This window comes from Numenius arquata, chromosome 2 (genome assembly GCF_964106895.1).
Source record: "Numenius arquata chromosome 2, bNumArq3.hap1.1, whole genome shotgun sequence".
Lineage (NCBI taxonomy): Eukaryota > Metazoa > Chordata > Aves > Charadriiformes > Scolopacidae > Numenius > Numenius arquata.
The window spans coordinates 97409564-97432567 of record NC_133577.1 but is presented as its reverse complement, the minus strand read 5'-3'; the positions used below and the strand labels follow the sequence as shown (position 1 = coordinate 97432567).

Below are 23004 nucleotides of genomic sequence, written 5' to 3'. Positions count from 1 at the left end.
GTGCGTGTAATTAAGTAGCTGAATCTGTTGTTATTTGCCTAATCAAAATTGTTGTAATTTCCAGAGCAGCAAGTAAATAAACAAACTGAAGGCGGTTTTACTTCTGGATATTTTAAAGACTTTCTTTGAAGGAACTCTTCAATGCATAAGAAACCAAGACTCTATAACTGTTACCATGAAACATTTAATTAAGGAACATAAGGTTTGAAAACTAGTGAGAAGCAGCATGACATTACTTATGGTGAAATAAGACTTTGCAGTTAGTTAGTTAGTTAGTTAGTTTACCTGGACATCTGCCCAGCAAAATGCAGTAAAATAAAAGAATTGAAGTAAATTAACTACATTATTGATAAAGAACTTTAGGGCATGTGCTACATATGGGGAATCTGCAGGTCTTCTTTGAATTTATAGCCAAATGTTCTAAAGCCATAGTTTGGCTAGTGACACTGGAAAAAATAAAAGATGACAGTAGTAAAACTTACAACAGATCCATTGATATACATAGTGATGAATGACAGTTTTCAATCCTGATGTTATGCTCTTATCAGAGACATGTAAAATAACTACCTGGGACTCCATTCCAGGTATAGACACCATGGTGCTCATCCTGCAATAGGTACTTAATTTTAAATATTTTAGTAATCTCATAAAGTTCCAAGTTAAAATAAATTTTTCGCCTGCTTAAAGTCAGCATATAAACATGTTTATATATTTATGCAAATATGTTTATCCATAGGTGTTTGTAACATCAAGATCTCTTGACAGTGTACCCTCAATGACTTAAGTGCTCCTGGAGGCACTCACTAAAATCTCTTTTTTATTTATATCGACCTTAAAAAGATATTATCTATAAAAGATTCATGTCTTTTCCCCAAAATAAAATATAAATAAAATATGAAATATTATCTTTGAGGATTTACAGTATTTGAGTAAAACTGGCAATATTCACTTTAGTAAACTTATAATTTGAATAAACTCTTGGCTTATTTGTCAGTAAGCTTATCTCTGCTTCATAAACAAAAAATAAAAATCTAAGGAGACAGTACAATTTAACCATAAGTACAAGTGTCCTAACTTTAATTTTAATTTATTGGATTCTATATAATTCCAGTGCTGCAAAGTGCACTGAGGCGTGGGGAATCACAGAATGATATGATATGGGGTTGGAAGGAACCTCTGGAGATCATCTAGTCCAACCCCCAAATCAGGAACCATGACTGTAAGGTTTGTTCTGATTATTCATTGAAGCAACAAACTATGTAACAAAATATTTTCAGGTAGTGACCTGAAACTGTATGACTCTCACATGAGAAGAGTATGTAGTCAATATTAGAGATGGTTGTAAGGGGCTGATGGCCTGAATAATCATTTTGATTAACACATTTTTATTGTCATAGAAAGTTACAAAAAAAAAGAATATATATATATAAAAAAACAAATTTTGACAAAAAAACCCCCAGAAACCCATCTCTCCTATGGACTGGATTTGCAGAAGGACTACACCACCCAGCATGTGATGGGACAATTAATTTCAGAGCGAGGTCCAATGTGTGTTATGTGACTGCATATACAATAATGAGCAACAGTCCAGCAATTGGGCTTATACTAAATTAACAAACTGTAGAGCTGCATTTTTTTTTAAAGACAGTTTGGTAATGAAATGCAATATAGTATTGAATTATCTGAAACAAAATGTTTGTGATTATTTTGAAAAGATAAGAGGAAGAATTAAATCATGGGAATGCCATATAGTTATATTTCTAAATTGTTTATTTGTACAACAGAAGACATTTGAGATATTTCAGAGTGACTTATTTGAAGAGTTTTAATTCAGCTGAAAAATCTGAGACTTGAAATTTTTATTTCAGCTTGGGAGTAAAATAGATGTTAAAGCATAAGAGTGTTTTGTGCAATGCTAATTCTAATTTTATGTATCGTTCCTTAAAAATCAAATAGCATGTCACAAAGATAGTACACGCGGGAGTGACTGTCTTGTCTTTCACACAGCACCATAGTTTATACCTGTGCAAAGAGTGTGCAAGGTTATATAAACCATTGCCATTGTGATTTAGAAGCTTTTCATATTTACTTACTCAAATGTAAATAGTAACCTGAGTGCAAAGCACTTGACCCTATGTGCAGAGAAACAGAGCTGAAGTGGTGTATGGGATTAAGACAAGAACAAATTTGTATCATAGAATTTCTTCTGGATCATTTCTCCTGATATTATAAAAAATTTACCTGACAAGATATTCGGATATACATATTGCCTAGATCAGGCAACTTTCTAACCAATTGCTTTTCAGTAAGATGTATTAAAACTTACTAAAGAAACGTAGTTCCTCCTGTGGGAAGAAAATAATTCTTTTATTAGTAAACCTAAGTAATATTCTCCTCACAGGCACACATGTTAAATCCTTGCAGAAGGGGGAATATTTCATTGGATTATTTTAATATGTTCTGGCTGAAGAATATCAACATAACTCCTTAGATGAAAGAGGGCTCCAGAAATGCATAATGTTTAGGCAGCATCTGTAATACAAATCATGAGAAGGCTATATTTTAATGGGCACTAATTTATTTTGAATTTATGATGCACCACAGTCATTAGAAGTAAGCTACTTGATGTTACTCGGTGGAGAATAAGGTTTCTGCCAGCAGTAGATTGTTTTATTTCTTCACACTATGTAAGAAAATACTCCTGGTTTAAAAGCCACAAAAATATTATCTTCAAGTGAAATAAGATGGCCCTAGGTCACCAAACCACTTCATGTTGCTTTTTGCAGCAGAGCTCTGTTCATGTAAGCAGACCTGGTATAGACCTGCCCCACCCCTCCACCCTCCCATTTTCAGAGGACCTTCTCTATGGAGATGTATCCTCTGCTGCCACAAGGGAAAGGACTGTGTAGAGAAATTTATACATGTTGTTTCCTCTCTAGTCCTGGAAAAACAAAAATGCCATAAAGACCTTCGCTCAGCTGCCTCATAATATATTCCTTTTCCACTGCTTGAGTCCCAGGTTTCCTCTTCTAATTTTTCATGATTCTTTCACTTTAACTTCATCATCTTTTATGAACTATTGTTTTTATAGAGGAAGGCATACTTTCCTCTTCATTAAAGGAAGTCATCATGTTTTAGTTGATTACAGTCCATGGAAAGTATATTTGTTGATCTAGTCCACAAAAGAAATGACATGTGACTATTCGTAGGAAACATCTGAAATTTTGAAAGACTCATCAGGTAAAGTTCTTTCCATTGTAGGTGGAATTCTAAAAGTGTCAAGTTGATGACAAATTCAACTTCGATGACAAAAAGTATGTGAGATGGGTATGGAATTATGCAAAGATAAACTGACATCCACTCAGATAATGTATAGATTAAAAAAATGTATCTGATTTCTTTTTCAGTTTTATCAGATAGAGTACTATTCTCAGGCATGTGTATTTTGCTGTGAAAGGCTAAGGAGAAGCAAGGGAAAAAGAACAAGGGGAGACGAGATGAACTCATTTTTAAATTATCAATTAATCAGGAACTATTTTCACAAAGATTATTATTTTTAAAAAGCAGTCAAATCTGGGTTGTCTAAAGTTTAAGTAAATTGGAAAATTAAAAAATGTTCTGATCTGAACCTATGGGACACTTTCAGAATTCTGGACCTGTTCACTAGGTTGTCTCCAAAGGTTCTGCTTCTGCTAGGGTGTAATAAAGGTTACTGATCCAGGCACAGCTGAAATAGATGATTGAAAGATGGAAAATATCACATAAATTTTTTACTCTTTTTGATCAAGAGGACACTCTTTTGATAACTTTTGGCTTTTATTATTCTAGTTTTGATCTTTTCTTCATGTTTCTAGCCATTTAACAGTTTATCTTGCTTTTAGTCTTTTTGACCTGGAAGACAAAATATTGTGTTACCTTTACATACCATTTTATTATTAAACAGATTTTCTCAGTATACATACATGCTATTTTTTCACTTGTCTGAAAACAGGAGCAGTAAACCACAAATGCCGCCCATCCCCCCCTCCCCGTGACAACTGAATGTAGCTGTGTCTCCCCCCACTCCCCACCCCAGTTTCTCAGTCTTCCCTTTTGCAAAATACTGGGAAAAATGCAAATTCTGTGCCCGGTATGATCCCATTAATATACTACCATTGCACTTACACTCTAAATACCTTAGGTGCCAAAAGCTGAGAATGCTCAGTTCTCATTTTGTGTATCTTTGAAACACAAATGAATTCCCTTCCCCCTCCTCCTTCCTCTTCCCTTTCCCTTCCCCTCCATCTTCCCTCTTCCCCCTTCACTTCCTCTTCCCATTCCCCCAGTATGTTGTGAACTAAAGATTATTCACATATATTTACCTTACGCAGTTCTTCAGATATGATCTAATTTATGGACTATAATGGAATTTGGGAAATTCCTACTCTTAAGCTTCTAATTCTTACCATTGAAAGTCACCATATGCATCTTATTGGATATTATTAAAATACAATTATAATGAAAATAATAAAATAATGTTTTAGAAATATTTTTCTATAAAGTTCATTTTAAGCTTAATGATACATAATTGGTAAATAGGAAATGCATTTGGAAATAATCCTGCAATGTTATTGACGATGACCTAAGTATGATAACTTCTCAGGATGTTTCCAAGTTATAAATACATCCAGATTTATACTTCTCATTGCATATCTTCTGAATATGTAGGTGAGATTTTATGTTCCACTGGTGATCCACTCATGATCCATAATTCACAGTAAGTGATCCATGGAAACATCATAGGTAGTAGACTGAGTATTTTCAATTTGAAGTTTAATTATACAGTGCAAAATTAAGACCAGAAAGGAATATGATAAAGAAGCAACTAGCAAGAAGCATGTATCTTGTCCTTTCTCTGAAATTACATATTATTGCCTGTAACAATATATAAGGAATCATTTAGAAGTTGAGTTAGTTATCATTCTGGAAGAAAACAAACTAAGATGATGTACAGGATGAAAATGGGATATTGTATGAACATTAATATGATGGGCAGTTTGTAGAAGACAGAGAAATCCAAATGACAATATTAATCTTAACTGAAGTTGGCTGAATTTTTCAGTGAATACATTATCCAAAAAATGTAATTATTTGAGTTGCATAGAATATACCCTACGTTCATAAGAACTAATAAATAGCCTAGGTCTTCTGACAGAGTTTGCTATGACTTTTTGCTCTCTGTGATGTCTTCTAGGCTCCCAGATGACAAAGTATTGTTCTGCTTCCAGGAAAAGTAGCCAGAGATTTTTAAGAAGGTGTATAAAAATCTTGAATGATAATAGGGAATAATAATAGCGAGTGTTGAGTAATGAACATTTATGAATATTTTGTTCACATGTGCACACACAGATTTGTAGAAAAGACAGTCATTCCTCAGAAAGGAAGAAAGAAAAAAGGGAAATATTTGTAACTAGTTAATAACATGATTTAGGAAAATGTCTATGAAGAATTAAAATAAATATTTGCAAGCAGTGTTTGTCTTGCCTTTTTTTTTTTTCTTCCCAATAATTAGTTCTGAGATTAACAACATATCTCTTATTTTTAAGTTGCTATAATTGTAGTAGTGACAATGGTACACTGTAACCTCTGTCTGTCTTTTCAGTTTTATGATCTGCAACAACACAGAAAATTGTTCTCCCTTTGTAACAGCAGAATATGCAAAACTTGTTTGGCAATCTGGTTCACACAGTTAGCAAGCTGTAAAGATAAGTATTATAGCTAAAAATTATAATCTGCTTTGGCAAGGCACAAATTACTAAATACTGTCTTCTTTAGTGACAAATTTTCAAGTTCTTTGAAAGAGTGAGTTCGGAAGTTTCCAGGTGAATACTTGTTATAAATGGGATGAGTACATTTTATTATACCAGGAAAAATAACTCATTTATATCATTAGGAGTCAATCAATCAGATAAGGAAAAGTGGTGGAGTTTTTGTTTTGTGTTTGGTTGGTTGGTTGGTTTTTTGGGGTTTTTTTTGTGTGTGGGTGTCTGTGTGAATATGTACTCTCTATGTCTGGGCATAGCAGTTTTTCAGTAAGATTATTTTTGAGACAAAAACTAATAGAAATACTGGATTGCTATAAATGATACTCTGGTTTTGATTAGTCTTAATTTTCTTTGTTTCCTGAAAGCAGATATATTAGATAGGACCTTTTCAGAAATGTGGTGCTTCTTTGAGTATAAGTGCTCAAACACAGATATTACCAAACTGAATCAAGTCTTTCACTTGCAACAATCCATAGAGAAAGAGCAAGCAGCCACTGAGATGAATGGATAATACTTCAAGGATGAGACCTCTGGAAGAAAAACACTAAATATTTTCATTGAAGCAGAGTTATGCCTCCTGAAATTCCTGGTGAAACCCTGAAAAGGATATAAATTTAGTGGTTTCTTATTAATGCCTTCATAATAACTATTGCTATAGAGAATTGTATTTAGTAATAGTAATATATTAGTAATATTATCATTACTACATTTCCAGAGAGGAAAAATGAGTAAGTCCTTGTCTGATTTTTCATTTAAAGGAGGAGTAACCTTTAATGGCACAGGCTCATTGTGCATATCAACAGTCTATTATTTAAGTGAAATCTCCAAACATTTTTTGGTCTGAAAAGCTGCTCTAAATTTAGATTGATGCAAGTCTATGACGTACAGAGGAGCAAATTGTGGTTAAACACTAAGCTTTAAAAATTCTTTGTCTTTTCTTCTGCAGGAAACTTTCATTAATTCTTCCAAATACCTCATATTTGCCACTGAATTTTCTAATGTTCATGTTGGTACACTACATTACATGTAATGCTTAAGTTACAAGCTGGCTTTCTGAGATGAAAAGAATATTTTTCTGAGAAGACCATTTGGGATGCACATATCATGTGCTGGTGCTATTTCCAGCTATCCCCATTACAGAGCCACGGAGGCCACTTTGTGAGAAATATATGCCTGGTGTTACAATATCTCTGTTAATATTCACTTCACTTACAGGTGCTTTGGTTCCATCTCATGATTAACTTGTTCCCTCCTTTCTTTTTTCTTGTTTCTTGCCTTTTTCCAAGTTGAAAGACTAGTTTTTGCAAATATCTATGCACAGGCTTCACTTTTGTCAGTGACACTGAAAGCAACAGGAAAACAAATATAAGGACAGTTTAAAAAAATGCTGAGATGTTTTGCTGCATCTGACTTGATTTCACAACAAATGTGAAAAAAAAGTGTCAATGTGAAATTTGAGCAATTAATTTTGGGACAGAACTTTTTTTTGTAGTCGGTGACCACAAAAGTTTCTGAAAATTGCCAAGCATTCAGCAGCTTATAGGATTACACTAATTTCCTATTAAATATTACGAAGTTTCATGTTACTGACTTCAAAAGAAATGTCATAAATCATCTTAAAGTCTTCTGCTTTGTAATCAAGTGTTTTAGCCTTTCCTGAAAAAAATTCCATAGCAGAGCATGCAAAAGTTAATTAATATAAAGCATCGATACATATCCATGTAAATAATATTCAGCATGGTTACTCCTTGATTAAAAACTAGGCAATTTTCCAACTTTTTTTTAAAATTCATATAGCGTAATTTGCTAACTTGAAGATGTTTTCTAAATTACATGGTCCATAACTCCATATACATTCGCACCCTAGCAAACAAGAAAAAAACCTGTAAGCCAAACGACGGCTCTAATCAAAATACTTAATGCCCTTGGTTCATATCTCTGATGTATCACTGGGAAAAAGAAAACCAAAATACCCAAACAGATCAAGGATTTGTAATTTCTACATAAAGGCAATCCATTTAAAGCAAGCCCCAGCACCACTGATCATTAATTTTGTTTCTTTGGAACATTTCAGGAGAAAGACAGCTCATATTTGCAGCCAGATTTATGTGTTCCTGACTAGAGCACATCAGTTCAAAATTGTCAGATGTAACCTTTTGGGAGGAGGAACCATGAAGAAGCAACCAGTGTGTTGAGGCACTCTGCCATCAGCCAAGCTCCTGTGGGTTACCACAAACATGATTACTGTATTTCTTATAAAAGTCCTAAGGAACTTCTTAAGGTCAAATTAATCCTCATTAGTAATCAAAAGATAGAAAAGCTTAATAGAATTCAAGGATCCTTCAGGACACGAGCGAGAATGGGTGCATTCAGGGTAATGACGCTGAGGAATTGTAGTTAGAGGAGGGGAAGTGGTGAGCAAAGTGTAATGGATAATTGAACGACTGACTGTTTACTCCCAGGCATGCTCTGCTTTCAGCTGCTGACCTATCTTAACTCACAGTTTAGCAACCCTAACTCAACGTTAGCCATTTCTTTTTGGTGATATTTATTGCAAGAGCATTTTTTTTCTCTTTGCTTTATGTCAAGGTTACTATATTATATAGGTTTATGCAATCAGTGCAGCCAGTTGTAAATGTTATATGAAATGGAAAAAAAATACTGCCAGATGCACAGAAGAACTACAGAGAAAGCTTTCCAACAATTGTTGAACTATGCTACCGTGATTGCTGTTACACAAACATGAAGGATATGTCAGAAACACATGCTGCCATTTCAAGAAATGTGATAAAGAATCTAACACAAAGAAGATGCATGAAATTTTAATATTTTCAAATTCATTTATGCTTTTTGGGGATTTTTTTCTGTCTGCCTTCTCTAAATGCCTATCCAAGAGTACTAAAAGTATTTAGCCCAAGGTTTTTGAGCTACAGATAAGACTCTCACAGAATGCTCAGTGTTTTGATTTCGTCCTGCTTGAGAAAAGCAGCATATTTTTCAAGCATATTCCAACTTAATGAACGGGTTTTAGACATGATCAGAATCAATTTTGAGTTGGGTTTTCCTCTGGATGCCAGAGATGACATTCTAGTAGCAGTACTAAGTACTTGCTTAAAGTATTTGTGGTTGAAGGAGTTCTTCAAAAGGTAAGGCTCTACTTTAGCAAAATACTGGGGATTCTTTGCCAAAAAAAGCAAAACAGTTCTGGCAAGTGGATTTTATATTTTATAAAACAAACAAACAAACAAACAAACGGAAAAGGAAAGAAAAAAGAAGAAAAGGAAAAAGAAAGAAGAAAAATAAAAACCTGATATTAGCAAGTAGTTTATCCTAATGTTAATTCTTGGAGATCCTTGGGATTTTTCAGCCTTGTAGGAAACAGAAATAAAAAATAAACCTGGACTGGAAAGATAGTTGTATTGACTCTGCAGAGCAGATGGCTGAAAATGTACTAGTGTTTAAATCATCTGACTTGACAGGATGCAATCGACAATATTGCGTTAGTGCAACTTGAAATATTATTATTGCATTTATTTCCAACTTATTTCAGCAATTCACTTCGTTTAAATAAATGTCATATTGTTCAGACTGAGTCATTTCAGGTTGCTTTGGATCAATGACACTATGAACACTGTATGACGTTGTCAATATATGTTTAAAAAATTACCTTTATATGGAGAAGGTTCATCTCTAGTTCCATGCTAAAAATAATGCAGGTAGCAAAATAAGAAGCATAAATGCACTGGATGTATATGAAAAAAATTACAGATGTGAATGATCTCTGTATTATAGCAATGAGAAATCGAACCAAGACAAATAAATTAAATACTAAACCCTAGATTATACACTTTCTAAAGAAACTTTAATTCCTGCAGTGAATATACATATAGAATAGACCCAAAGATGACCTCATTATGGACATAAAAGACAATTACAGCAGCTTGATACTGCTACAAACCGATTCCTACTATTGTAGCCATTCTGACTAGATATTATCCATTTTAGTTGCAGAACATTTTTTCATTCCTTGCAGAAAGAGGTGTCTATTTACAGGAGAATTGCCTAAAGTAAATATATGTTTTTTCATTGTGGTAAGAAAAAAAACGATGGAAAAGAGAAAAGGCAGCAAGAATTCTAGTGTCCTAGATTCTCTTCCTCTTATAAAATAATGGAGTGTACCTAATACATTTGGACTTATAAATGTTACTTTACCTGAGAGCTGAGCAAGATACAGATTTTATGCCAAATAAATCTTCCTTTAGTCTATTTCGTGGCCTTAAAACTGATCTGCCTGTACTATTACCTCAAGGTGTTATGAAATGGAAATATTGTTATCTGGTTTGCATCCTTTAAGCTTTTAGATATAAAGTTGTTGCATTGTCTCCAGAGTCAGATAATTTTTTAAAGTGTATATTTTCTTAGGGCTGAAAAAAGCAAATAAATGGATAGATATTTGTATATGAGCATGTATCTCTAAGAATGTAACTGTATGAGAAAGAATATTAAATTTATAGTGCATAGTTTGAGCCCTCTATTCATTTCCTCAAAAATAGAAAGCTGTATATTTCTTTAGAAAGAAACTTTAATGTTCAAGTTATGTTTAAACCATATTAGCACAATAAGCATCTTTTTCTTCAAACATCTGCTTTTTACATCTACTTATTATCCAGTTATGTAATCTTTATTGCTTTTCAGTTACAACAGTATGGCTTAGCAGAAGAAGGAAGATTTAAGTGGTGGTTGAAAAGTTAAACTTGGAAGTGAGAGGAAAATATGGATTATTGCTGCCGTAATTATTATATGAAACAATTAAACTCATTTGTAAGCAATATATTTCTTCCAAGAGGTCTTGGCATGTGCTGAACACCAGCAAAAGCAGCTTTGTCCTCACATTTTGCACAATACAAATGTGCAAGTGAATGTTCTGCTGAGCCATCAAACCAGAACATAGGTGTCACATTATTATAGTAATGTATGAAACATCATAAACAGCTCCCAAATGCATGAGCCAGTCTCTGCTCACATAGCTGAAATAACTTTTGCCATCTTTCCCTTGACATATGATGAAGAATATGAAAAGCCGCTATTTTTTCTTGTCTGCTTCTAAAGCTTTTGCGTCCTGGTGCACAGCCCTGAAACTGTTCTTTGGTGACACCGGTTACAGTTGCTGTCCCATTCCTTCTCACGCTCTGGTCATTTGCCTCAAACAGAAAGATATAAAACAAAAACACAGCCAGGAGACTGTTAGCATACTATGATAATGGTCTTAAATTTGGTTTAGGGAGTGTATAGTCTTTTGTGGCTGAGGGTTTGTTGGTGCTAAGGGAGAGATCACAGTAAATATTCTTGTGGGCTTCCTGACAACATCTGTTATGTAGTTACTTCAGGCTTCGGGAAAGTAGACTCAGAGATCCAGCAGTCCTTTAGTGCGTTAATGTGCATTAATGTATAGCATGATTTTGGCAGTGTTACAACACTTAAACAGCTTAATCTGCCTTCTGCTATAAAGAAACGATATGCAAGGAATATGTGTACGTGCTGGCATGTCAGCGTTGCTTAAATAATTGTAGAAGCGTTAGATGTGAAATGAGGTTTGTGCCTGGCTGTAAAACATATGATGGCAGGCAAACAGCTGGAATTTATGTAGATTCATATACATTAAGGTATGAATATGCACCATTTTATGAGACTCCAAAACCAAGTATATATACAGATTTCACAAGAAAATATTTAACCTACTCATCAGATTGGAAGGGTTCCCAGATAGCTTAGGGAGTAAGGTTAAACTAACTTTATGGCTCATAGAACAATTAATATTTCCCAGATGCACAAATTTTAAATCAAAATACTGGAATATACTAAAATAAAACCCAAAATCAAATGGAGCTGTGGTGGTAAATACACATCATTAACTTAAGGAAAACATCTCAATGAGAATATTATGTTTAAAGGTATTCATAATATTCATAATAAATTCCAGATGTAGGTCATTTGAAAGTACAGGGCTCAGACCCATCAGACAGCTTTGTCTTTCCTACAGTGTCTTCATCCACTGCCTACATAAATTAATACATCCATATTTGACCTCTAGCTAACAGGACTTGTAGGTGAGGCTAACATCGCACACTTTGATCTGAAAAGCTGTAGCTTACAGTCCTGGACTAACTACCACAGTTAAGATCCACAGAGGTCAAGTTTTCTTGTTCCTAATAAGCAACGGTTTGCAAAATGATCTCCCTCAAAGGACTGTACTATGAAACTCGCCATTTCTGGACAGCCCCAAAAACCCCAACCAACCAAACACCAAAACCAAACCTTTCCCCCAAAACCCTAAACAAACAAGAATCTGGCTCATTTCCAGGTTCTACAGGAGAAGGAAAGAAGGATTGATTGAGCAGTAGTAAAGAATATGATTATTATAGTCATATTTTATTGACATATTTTAGATATATAGACATATATATATCAATATAGACAAATATTGACATATTTAGATATATAGACAAATATAGACATATTTTATTATAGTCACATTTGCCCCTCTTCTGGGGCAAATATTACAGAAGACGTCATCTTTTCCCTTGATTATGTTGGAAAACTGTTAGTGCTGCACAATGCTGTCTTTTTGATCCATGGTTTTATTTAAAATGCTAACAATATAGCAATATTGCACAACAATCTTTTTTAAATGCCATTCTTCTCTTTCCAACACTTCATAGGCTGTTATGTGTGGATTTACCTCTTTTTCATTTGGCCTCACACCTATCCTTCTGTCTTTGTTTAATGAGTAAAGAAACAGATTGCTAAGAGGTCTATCTACATCATAAGTGAAGTATTTATGTAAGGGTAGAATTCAAAGTGCTGCCTGTAGAGAATAAATCTGCAAATTATATGGTCAAATATTTACCTCCTATGATGCCTCTTTCCTACATTTTTTTCTAAATATCAGCAAAGGAACATTTGAAGTAAGACTACAGCAAGGCAATATTTATCACAGTAGTAATTTGGGGGGAGGTCAGAATGTTAAATACTACACAAATTTTTAATTTACAATATCGTGAATACTTCTGTCTCATCACAGGAAAAAGAACTTGAAAATAATGTAAAAACCCCATTATTCTGGTATCTTTAAAGTGAAATAGTTATTGTGTTTAGCAATAATAACAATTTTTTTTTCAGAAAATTGCTTTTATTTTCAAAAATATAAATATTAATTGATATAGGGATGGAACTTTTGCTTTGAGTTAAACAAAGAGTCCAAGTTAAAATGAGCTTTTTTGACCCAGAAGAAATATTTGTATTGTTCATGTATTTCAGAAGGGCTTTCTTTCTGATTCAAGCATGAGCAAAACTGCTGATTGTCCAAATATAGCTCTATAAATAAAAAAATTGTGATCGAAGTTATGCTTCAGCATAGTTATGAAAGCACAAGTTTATTAAGACAGGAGAAGTAAACATGATATATTTGGTAAGTGTTCGGAGCGTAATGTGTCTGTCCTTCATGTTTCACTGCTTTCTCCATATGACCTCAAAGGAGAAACCCCACTTCACTGTCACTGTTCTGCTCAGTCGTTCCCCCCAAATGGAAATAAAGAAGTGTTAAGTATCTTATAATATAAGCTGCCAGTGAAAAGTTTTACTGCTTCATATGTAATTTAAAGTCTCTTAATAAATCCTGGGCTATTGTATATTTGGTGAGCCATTCCATGCTGTGGATTTTCAAGTCTGTTGGTTTCAATACATGGTTATGCTTAAACTGCAATTCAGTGAGCAGCAGAGCCTGGTCTCTTATGTTTATGTGTCTGTAAGGTGAGCCCTAATGCCTTTAGTCTGAGCATCCTTTACCTTCCCAGTAAAACAGCCACCCTGTTTATCCTCTATGCCCACACCTTCCTTGAACAGTACAGCTGCCTGGGCAAGAAGATAGATTGCTTTTACTGGTGGGGAGCTGAATGTATTGGCCAGTGTCTGTGTTGCCTGGACAGGGACCTCCTTTTTTAAACAAGTGCTGCCTTAGAGTCACTGTGACCCAAGCTATTTAATGAGTGCACAAACCGTAAGATCGAAACGTCACTCAAGTCTTTGATTTTCAGTCAAGTTAATTTCAAACTGGCCTCTGGGGAGGTTTAGGATAGATGTTAGAAAAAATTTCTTCACAGAAAGGGTTATCAAAAATTGGAACAGGCTGCCCAGGGAAGTGGTTGAGTCACCACTGGAGGTATTTAAAAGACGGATAGACATGGTGCTTAGGGACATGGTTTAGTGGTGGTTTTGGCAGTGTTAGGTTAACGGTTGGGGTCAATCTGAAAGGTCCCTTCCAACCTAGACAATTCTATTCTGTTCTATTTTATGATTCTATATGGAAGTAGTAATTAATATTTACAGTACATCCATAATAGTACTTTAAAACATTTAAGGTAATTCAGACAGTGGAGTCTAAAATAACACTGAACTTATGAAAATATACTTTAAATTTGGTTGGATTTAGCTTTTTCACATCATGGAGTTTCTGGCATTTATTCTTTTAGATATTTATAAAGCCTTAAAACTGTTACCAGTACAGTGAATGATTTGCAGTAAAACCAAATGGAGAGCTTGGCATTCCACTTTATGCCAGGTGCCTGCGTTATCTTGAGTTTGAAATTTATTGCTTTTTATTATGTTTTTTTTTTTTTATTTTGTTTTTATTTTTGAATTGGATAAGCTCAGTTATTGCAAAAGCAAGACTATTCGTAATGGTTTGGGCCAAATATAGTGCAGTCAGATGGTACGGAGGTTTACCTAAAGAGCTTTGACAACCTCTTAATCTTGATATGTAGCACACCATCTATTCTAGTCATGGTCGTTTAAAAAACATATAATGCATGTCATGCTAAATTGCACACTAGCTGTTTGTTTAGTATGGACGTAATTACACCATAAACTGAATTGCAGTTGAAAGTGAAAAATGATCGTGTAGCAATGTTTTCAAAGTTTATAGGTCTTTATGCTAAACCACATCTTAGATTTTCCCAGAAAACCTATAGTTATCTTACTGCCCTTTAACACTCATTTCTGGATGAGGTAAGGGAAAACGAGCCTCAGGGGGCAGAGATTTACAATCTGATTTGACAATATTTTTAAGTCTATGTGTAGTTTTAAGTAGGGGTCCAGGAGATGCTACAGTGTTAAGACCAGTTATTAGTTCGCTTGCCTGGAGATTCCACCAGCTCTGTGGAGTTTTGATATCTGTCCCATACTTGAAATTCTCCAGTCCTTGCACTTTCAAAACTTCCATTGACTGATCTCAGTATTGATTGCTTGTGAACTGTAACAATCCCTCTTGCTTGTCTGATGTCTTTAATCTTTTGATCCATCTCCATGACTAATCAATATTTATATTGTCATGGAGGCAATATATCCACATGCAGGCTCATGCGTCTGCAAACTCACAAAGTGTGTTTGGTAGACAAATTGGTATAGAAACAGCTAAACCTTTTCTGGGATGGAAGAATAAGGCATTCTAACATATCTATCCTAAACACAAAGACACATATGATGGAGTTACCTGTTAATGTATTTTCTTTCTACCAACAGGTCCCATAAGCAGCATTTTGGTGAATAAATATGGTAGCCGGCCTGTGATGATAGCAGGAGGTATCCTGTGTTCATTTGGTATGATTGCTTCCTCTTTCTGCAATAGCGTCCTTGAACTTTATATATGTATTGGTGTCGTTGGAGGTAAGAGTCTTGTTTAAAAGGGATTATTCTATTCTATTCTATTCTATTCTATTCTATTCTATTCTATTCTATTCTATTCTATTCTATTCTATTCCGTTATGTTATGTTATGTTATGTTATGTTATGTTATGTTATGTTATGTTATGTTATGTTATGTTATGTTATAATATATTATATTTATTATATTATATCATGTTATGCTGCACTATGTTATGTTATATTATGTTATATTATTTATATTATTTCATGTCTAATACTGTTCTACCAATGAGCCATACTGATCAAGGACCCACTGTACAAGGCATTGTACAAGTGCAAGCCAAAAAGATAGCAAGATCAGTTCTTTTCAGCTACCTGAGCTATCTAATCCTTTAAATTATCTGGTATGATGTTAAATTATTTCTTAGGATATTTCAGGAACAACTGATGATTTTATTCAATAAATGCTGTATGTATGTACTGTTCCACACTGCACTGTAATTACGATATAAAAATTGATTGGCTCATGACAGCACTTATTACAGTCATTAGTGTAGAATCTCACATTCATTCTTTTAGCTTTCAATCATGTTGCACTTCAAACAAGGTGGCAAAGGCTAGTAGAATTCTAGTAAAAATGCAAAAGCTAGTACCAGCTTTCTGTAGGTTTGTATATACATATACTCTCACAGGTAAGTATAACAACTTTCAGTTCAATAGCCTTCTGTTTAAAATCCCCCAAGGTCAATCCCCAAATAAAATTATTCATATATTGGATATTGCCTAAGGCAATGAACTAAAGTGATCATAAAGCCAGTAAATTAAATAAACTCCTTATCAGAAGTTGTGGGTTTTTTTTTTAAACTACCTCCTCAGAATAAGGAAATCAAGTGAGGTGAAATATTGGTAGGTAATAAATGAATGAGTAATACTTGTTGCTATATTCAAGCTCATCTTTCTTTGTACTGGGACTAAAGGAGTCCTGCTTTGTTCAGTAATTATTTCTTAAAGTTTTATTTTTTACATCCTAAACTTAGTGCTCACTGAAAGAATAAAGCCAGGGTCCAGGAACAGGACTATAAGAGAAGAAAACTTCTCTCCTGTGCCGTTCAGCAGATGCATAGCTACTTAGACCTTATTGCCTAGATATCTTAATACAGAGAGGCAGCCTAGAGGTTCAGCTTATACATTCAGCTGATGTGGACGTGTGGTCTGCTCCCACGCATGTCCTCTACAACTTCACCTTTAGTAGTGACTTCCATACCTGGGGAAGTGAAGCTAAATGTGCTCCGAAATAATTAGCCATTTTAAGCTCCACTTTTTTACACAAGTTTGATCTTAAACAGGGCTGGAAATATGAAATGAGGAGGTTTATGCGTTTAAATATACCTTGTATTCCTTGTAGCTGAGGTGACATTTAATAACTTTTGTGAAATGAGCCAAGAGAGAATTGCATTACAGCTTAGTAAACATAAAAATAGTGAGTCAAGGCTCTGATACCATCATTCCTCTGCAGTTCCCCCATCTCTATCGTTGCTGAAACACAAGGAGTTTGGGCTCTTATTGCAGTGCTACAGGGGGAAATAGTAGAATGCCACTGTTGTCATAGTCTTAGCATTATCACATATGGACGGCAATGAAGCTGTATTTCATTCTCTAATGCCAGTTGGTTTCTGTCTTCATTGGGAATCACTGGATTAGATATTGGTCATTTAAAAAATAACTTGAACGAAGTGTGATATGTTTTTTAGTGTATGACCTTCGATAATATTCTTTTATGTGTTGTTTAGGTCTGGGTTTAGCGTTCAACTTACAGCCTGCCTTGACCATGATTGGCAAGTATTTCTATAAGAAGCGTCCCATTGCTAATGGATTGGCCATGGCTGGAAGTCCAGTGTTTCTGAGCACATTGGCACCTCTCAATCAATTCCTTTTTAATGCATTTGGCTGGAAAGGAAGCTTTCTTATTCTGGGAGGACTTCTTTTGAACTGCTGCGTGGCTGGGTCACTTATGAGACCTGTTGGACCGAAAACAGTCCCTCCTGCGAAAAAAGATGTTGAAAAAGGCACAGGAGATTCTACCTTGCACAAAAACAACAAGAAATCTTTTTGTCAAACTATGAATAAATATCTAGATCTGTCCCTCTTCAGACACAGAGGATTTCTGATCTATTTGTCAGGAAATGTCATTATGTTTATCGGTTTCTTCGCTCCAATAGTATTCTTGGCTCCTTATGCCAAGCACAAGGGAATTGATGAATATTCTGCTGCATTTTTACTATCTATCTTAGCCTTCGTAGACATGTTTGCTAGGCCTTCAATGGGACTCGTAGCAAACTCCAAGTTTATCCGGCCAAAGATTCAGTACTTTTTTAGTTTTGCTGTCTTGTACAATGGCGTCTGTCATATCTTGTGTCCTCTGGCAACAAATTATACTGGCTTGGTGATATATGCTGTATTTTTTGGGTTTGCATTTGGAATGGTTAGCAGCGTTCTTTTTGAGACATTGATGGACCTTGTTGGGGCTGCCAGATTTTCCAGTGCAGTTGGACTTGTCACCATCGTGGAATGTTGCCCTGTGCTCATAGGTCCTCCTCTAGGAGGTAAGAATCTCTTTTATTCCATTTTTTTCAGACATTACAGCATAATCTTGCGATTTAATATTTAAGAAATATAAAAATTATTCTTAATGTTATTTAATGTTTTCTGCATGACTAGGAATGTACTGTGGCAGCAGTGCACTGCATCAATTATCTATGCACTTTACAGCTGCAGATCTACATGAGAATCTGAAAGTTGTACAATGTGTTCATGTGCAGTAGGTAGATTAAGAGCATATCTCTACTGGCCCATAAATCCATATGATAAATGTATGTTTTTCTGATAGCATGTAGTGCTAGCTTTACTAGCTTGCACTAATCAAGTGCTAGCTTGATTTACGTATATTCACTCCAATTTACTCTTTGCCAACACAGTTCTTATTCTCTTGAACTGGTCGAATCCACTGGTCAGTTTTTGTGAAGATCTCACAGTGAGTTGTGGTTTCTCTAACCTAATGGCAGCTAGAGGAGCACCCACATAAATTTAAAATAGCAACTTTAGTTTACCTAAACAGAGGGATTAGCATTTCTAGAGATAAGAAACCAGTGGGGAGGTGCCAGAAAGGACAGGGGCATGCTCAGCAGCCTAGACAGGATGTGTGCCTGGTAGGATTGAAGCACAGAGCTGTGGAGCATTGTGCCCTGGCATGATTTCACACCGAAAACTCACTTTCAGCCAGTCCATTAGCGTGTAGCAATCTATAGCAAACAGATATTTCTATAGCCAACAGAGAAGGCAATTCAGAGTGTGAACCATCCTACATTGAATAAAAGATGGTAATGTTGCCAATTTCTCTTTTGAGTGTAGGGGGATCTTAAAGGGAGCCTAAGTGTATAGCCTGGACCATATTCGTAACTTTTGGGCTTCTAGCACCAAAAATGATGAAGAGTCTTACCTAAAGTATTTTCTGTTTTCTAGCATTTTAGTCAGTATTTAGTAATGCTGTTAGTAAGTTTTATAATCTTAAACTTTTTGATGATAGAAGAGACTAAAGAAATAGACGCTCAGATCTTATTGAAAAATATCTGTTAAAGGGGGGGGTGTGTGTGTTGCAGTGTAAGCCCAACAATATGAAAATATAAAGATACTGAGATTGCAAGCCTTGTGAACATACACTATACCCACATAAGCAGAGCCACAAAAGTCAGAAAGTTTATATGTGCCTAAAACCATTTATAATTATCAAAGTGTTTTAAGGATTACTCTCACAGTTTGTATGAAGATAGTGTTGTTGAGTTAAATTTAAATTATGTCAAAACAATTCCATTCACTCAGTACAATAATATTTGTACAAGCAAATGTTTAATAGTTCTCAAGATATTCCGTATTTCCCTTGCCTTTTAACATACAAATTGATTTTGGTGATGGTAGAACAAAATATATTCTTGTCATGCAGACTCTTCCTATGCCACCTAGTGGGGGGACTGAGCCTGTGACCAATGGAGTCCAGCCTTTTCAGTCAGATTCTGAAATCAATATTAGTATTAACTCTAAAGATATTAAATCTAATATATATGGAGCAATAGCATATGCAACTATTTATTTTTCAGTATATTAGCTTTGCAGAAGTTTTGAAAAGTGTTTGTGCTATAACTGTATGAATAATTGATTTATCTTGTTAAATAGAGACAACAAAGGGGGTGAGCATATTGAAAAGCTAAATTCCAGTTTTGACTAGTTCGTATCCTTTAAAATATTATGCTAAAGTAATGTTAATGCAGAATTTCATTTTTAATCATCATTTTTATGAGACTGCTCATCGATAAAAGCCAGTAAATGGTACTATTTACTCTGAGGTGAATTATACAGTTGCAGTGCTATTTGAGATTTTTCCTAATACTAAGCTTGTGAAATAAAGACTGAAATAATTTGATGGCTTGCAAATGTGTATCAGGCGAATAGGCTGGCACTGTGGCTTCAACCCAGTAAAAGCATCCAAAACCATACCAAATTGAAGCATATGGGTTATCCTGTGAATTTCAATGATAGTGTAGCAGAGTTCAGCGCTAAATAGTTGGATCCATATAAATCTTGATTTGGCAGTTGAGAAAATTTTGAAAGAATGGCTCAAAAAGTTGAAGAATAGTTATATTGTATTTTGATAATGTCATGTCATGACCAAATTAATCTCAGAGGTGTGGATGTAATTTTTAGGTACAGGCTTCAGAGTTCAAAACTCAGCAGTTGAGCATGATAGCTGAAGGGACAAGCCTTTCTATCTCTTTCACTAGTCATAGGAAAGTAAAAATGAAAAGCAAGCAGTTGAGGCACAGTGACAGCAGCCTAAAAAGGCACATACCTTTTCATCCTATTGTCTGTATGCAGCCTCCGTGAGTGTCAGACAGTCACTCCAAAACAATAGGAAACAAAATTAGGAGGTGAATAAAATAATAAGACAATGAAAGAAGGAAAATCAAAGAACTAAAAAACTGTCTGTCATTATTCGTTAAGCTTTACTTACTTTGTTCTTCAACATTTTATCATTGTCAGTGATTCCAGTGACAACTGCTAGATTGAATAATACAGGTTTCGTTAGAGTTCAGCTATATATGTTAGACCATTTGAACATGTTTTCTGCTCCAACTTCAAAAGCAGGCAATATATAGGTATTTCTCCTCGGAAAAGATGTGCATTGTATTTGGTATTCTACTCTAAAGATTTTTTCTCTCTTGTCTTTGTATTTCAGGTTGGTTAGTGGATGTTACCGGTGAATATCAGTACATGTATTTTGTCTGCGGAGTGATTGTGATTGTGGCCAGTATCTGGTTGTTCATTGGCAATACCATTAACTACAGGCTTTTGGCAAAAGAAAAGAAGTTAGAAGATGAGAAGCAGAAAGCACAGAAGAACACTGACTTGAAGGAAGCAGAACCATTAACAAACAATGAGAATGAAGATGCCACCAGCAGAGCTGATAAAGCTCTTGAAGATCCTTCAGAAAGAGAAACCAATATTTAATTGGCAATATAGCTCAGAAGGCAACATTTATGACTTCCATTAGAAATATGTCTTCAAGACACAGGCCAGGTTTTGTGTAATAATGATCAGTCACAATATTGGATGGGAACAGATTTTTGCCCCGTGGCAAGACTCTAAATTAAATTACTATCTACAGTTTATTTATTTCAGTGATACAAAGGTAGTGACACCACACAAATGAGTCCATCAAACTATGACTCTGGACAATCAAGAGTCAGGCAAACTAAGCTATATATAAAGCCCTCCAATGACAAACAGTTTTGTTTTAAAAATATATCGAATGCAAAAGTATCTCTAACTCTTATTTGGGAAGATATTTTGTGCTCATCTTTAGATTATCATTAAAGTCTGTTGAAATAATCTGCCCACACTTTACTTATCACTGATATTAAAAAGAATATAAGCTCGAAGATTTGTTTCAAAAGAGACAGAGTACTTGAAATGAAGCACACTGAAACTTTTTTCTCTTTTGTATGGCCACTAGATCAAAAAGATTCATTATATCTGTATAAAAAATATAATATGGATGTAAAAGTTAAGGTTAGAAGACCAATGATAGGTGGGCACCGTCTCTAAAATACAATAAACAGCTGAATTGCAATATATTCCAGAAGTTGTTTCCTCCTGTGATAGCTGTGATAGCTGGCTACGTTGTACTTCAACATACACATTTGAACACAAATGTGTTCAGACCTCACTAATTCAAACTAAGCTAAAATCTGCCTGTACATAAAAGGATTTAAAACCAAGATTTGCGTTTCTAACAAGAGTGGCAATTAGTTTGTTTGGTTACGTATTCCTGTATGGTTGAAGGAACTGGATTGGATTGTGAAACCTTCTTCCTAAAGGGACTAGATTCAGAACATGCTGATGGCAAAAGGATACTTACCCTTGGCTTTTGTGGCCTGAATCAATTTCATGGCAATGACTTCAAGTAGATGCTTGGGTTTATTGACAGGTCATTAGTTGTCTGATGGTCTACTGAGAGGAGATTTAAGGTCTAACTTCAGGTCTTTGCAGACAAGTAACTTTATACCAGTTCTCACTTCCCTTTCCCATGTATTTAGTGAAAAGCTACTTCTTTTTTGTAATGCCAATTCAGGCAGAAATGCTGCAATGCACATTACCAGTGCCAGTCTGGAAGCTTTTTGTATTAACATATCATTTTTGTGCAGGATATTTGGTCTTCTGTCTGCAATGTCACACAGACACTCAAATAAATTAAAATGTACACAATTGTTCCTCTTCCTTTAGGCAAAAGAAAGTATAGGTCAACAATTTTACTTTACAGAAATTAGCATTGCACTTGAAAGCTAAAAGTGAAAGCTTCTGAAAGTATTAAGTGAAAATATTTCTGTTCTGTATTTTTAGACGAGGAAAGGTGCTGTTTGTTTTGGAGAGATGCATATAAATGCCTCAGAAATTGTGAAAATTAAGGGTCTAATTCATAAAACATTTGTGCACTGTTTATGCAGAATACACATACATTCAAATCAGGGAAAAGAATATCATTCATTTTAGCCCTCTTTTAAATCTCAAAAAGTTGCAAATATATTGGACAGACAGCTACCTGTATTAAACATACTTTGAAGCACCAGTAACAAAAGAAAGAACTTACTAGTAAAATCTAGCAAATATGTGAATGCTTTTAAGAAAGAGTAGCATTCAATATTATTATTTTCATTCTTCTGAAAATTTTGTTAGTGCTTGCTTCTGTTTTGCTGGGTTATCATCTTATATACTATGAAATTCCACAGTAATGCTGAACTTTTTCATTATCTCAGCAGTGTTTTGGGGGAGAAGCATCATGAATCTGCTCACAGCATGGCACAGCAGTTAATACCTACTTGTTACTTAATTATATGCAGGAAAACCAAACACCTTCTACAAGTCTTCTAACTTTATAGCACATCAACAACAA

General features: G+C 34.8%; 1 protein-coding gene across 1 annotated transcript in view; it reads left to right on the top strand.

Annotated features, from left to right (window-relative positions):
- The window catches only part of SLC16A7 (solute carrier family 16 member 7), an 80361-nt gene extending 58669 nt beyond the window's left edge, over positions 1–21692 (top strand). The window contains exons 3-5 of the mRNA XM_074166740.1: positions 15381–15524; positions 17294–18106; positions 20791–21692. Of these exons, the coding sequence (XP_074022841.1) occupies positions 15381–15524; positions 17294–18106; positions 20791–21062 (1229 nt within the window). The 3' untranslated portion in view covers positions 21063–21692. The remainder of the gene's footprint in view (positions 1–15380; positions 15525–17293; positions 18107–20790) is intronic.
- Positions 21693–23004: the final 1312 nt, after the last annotated feature.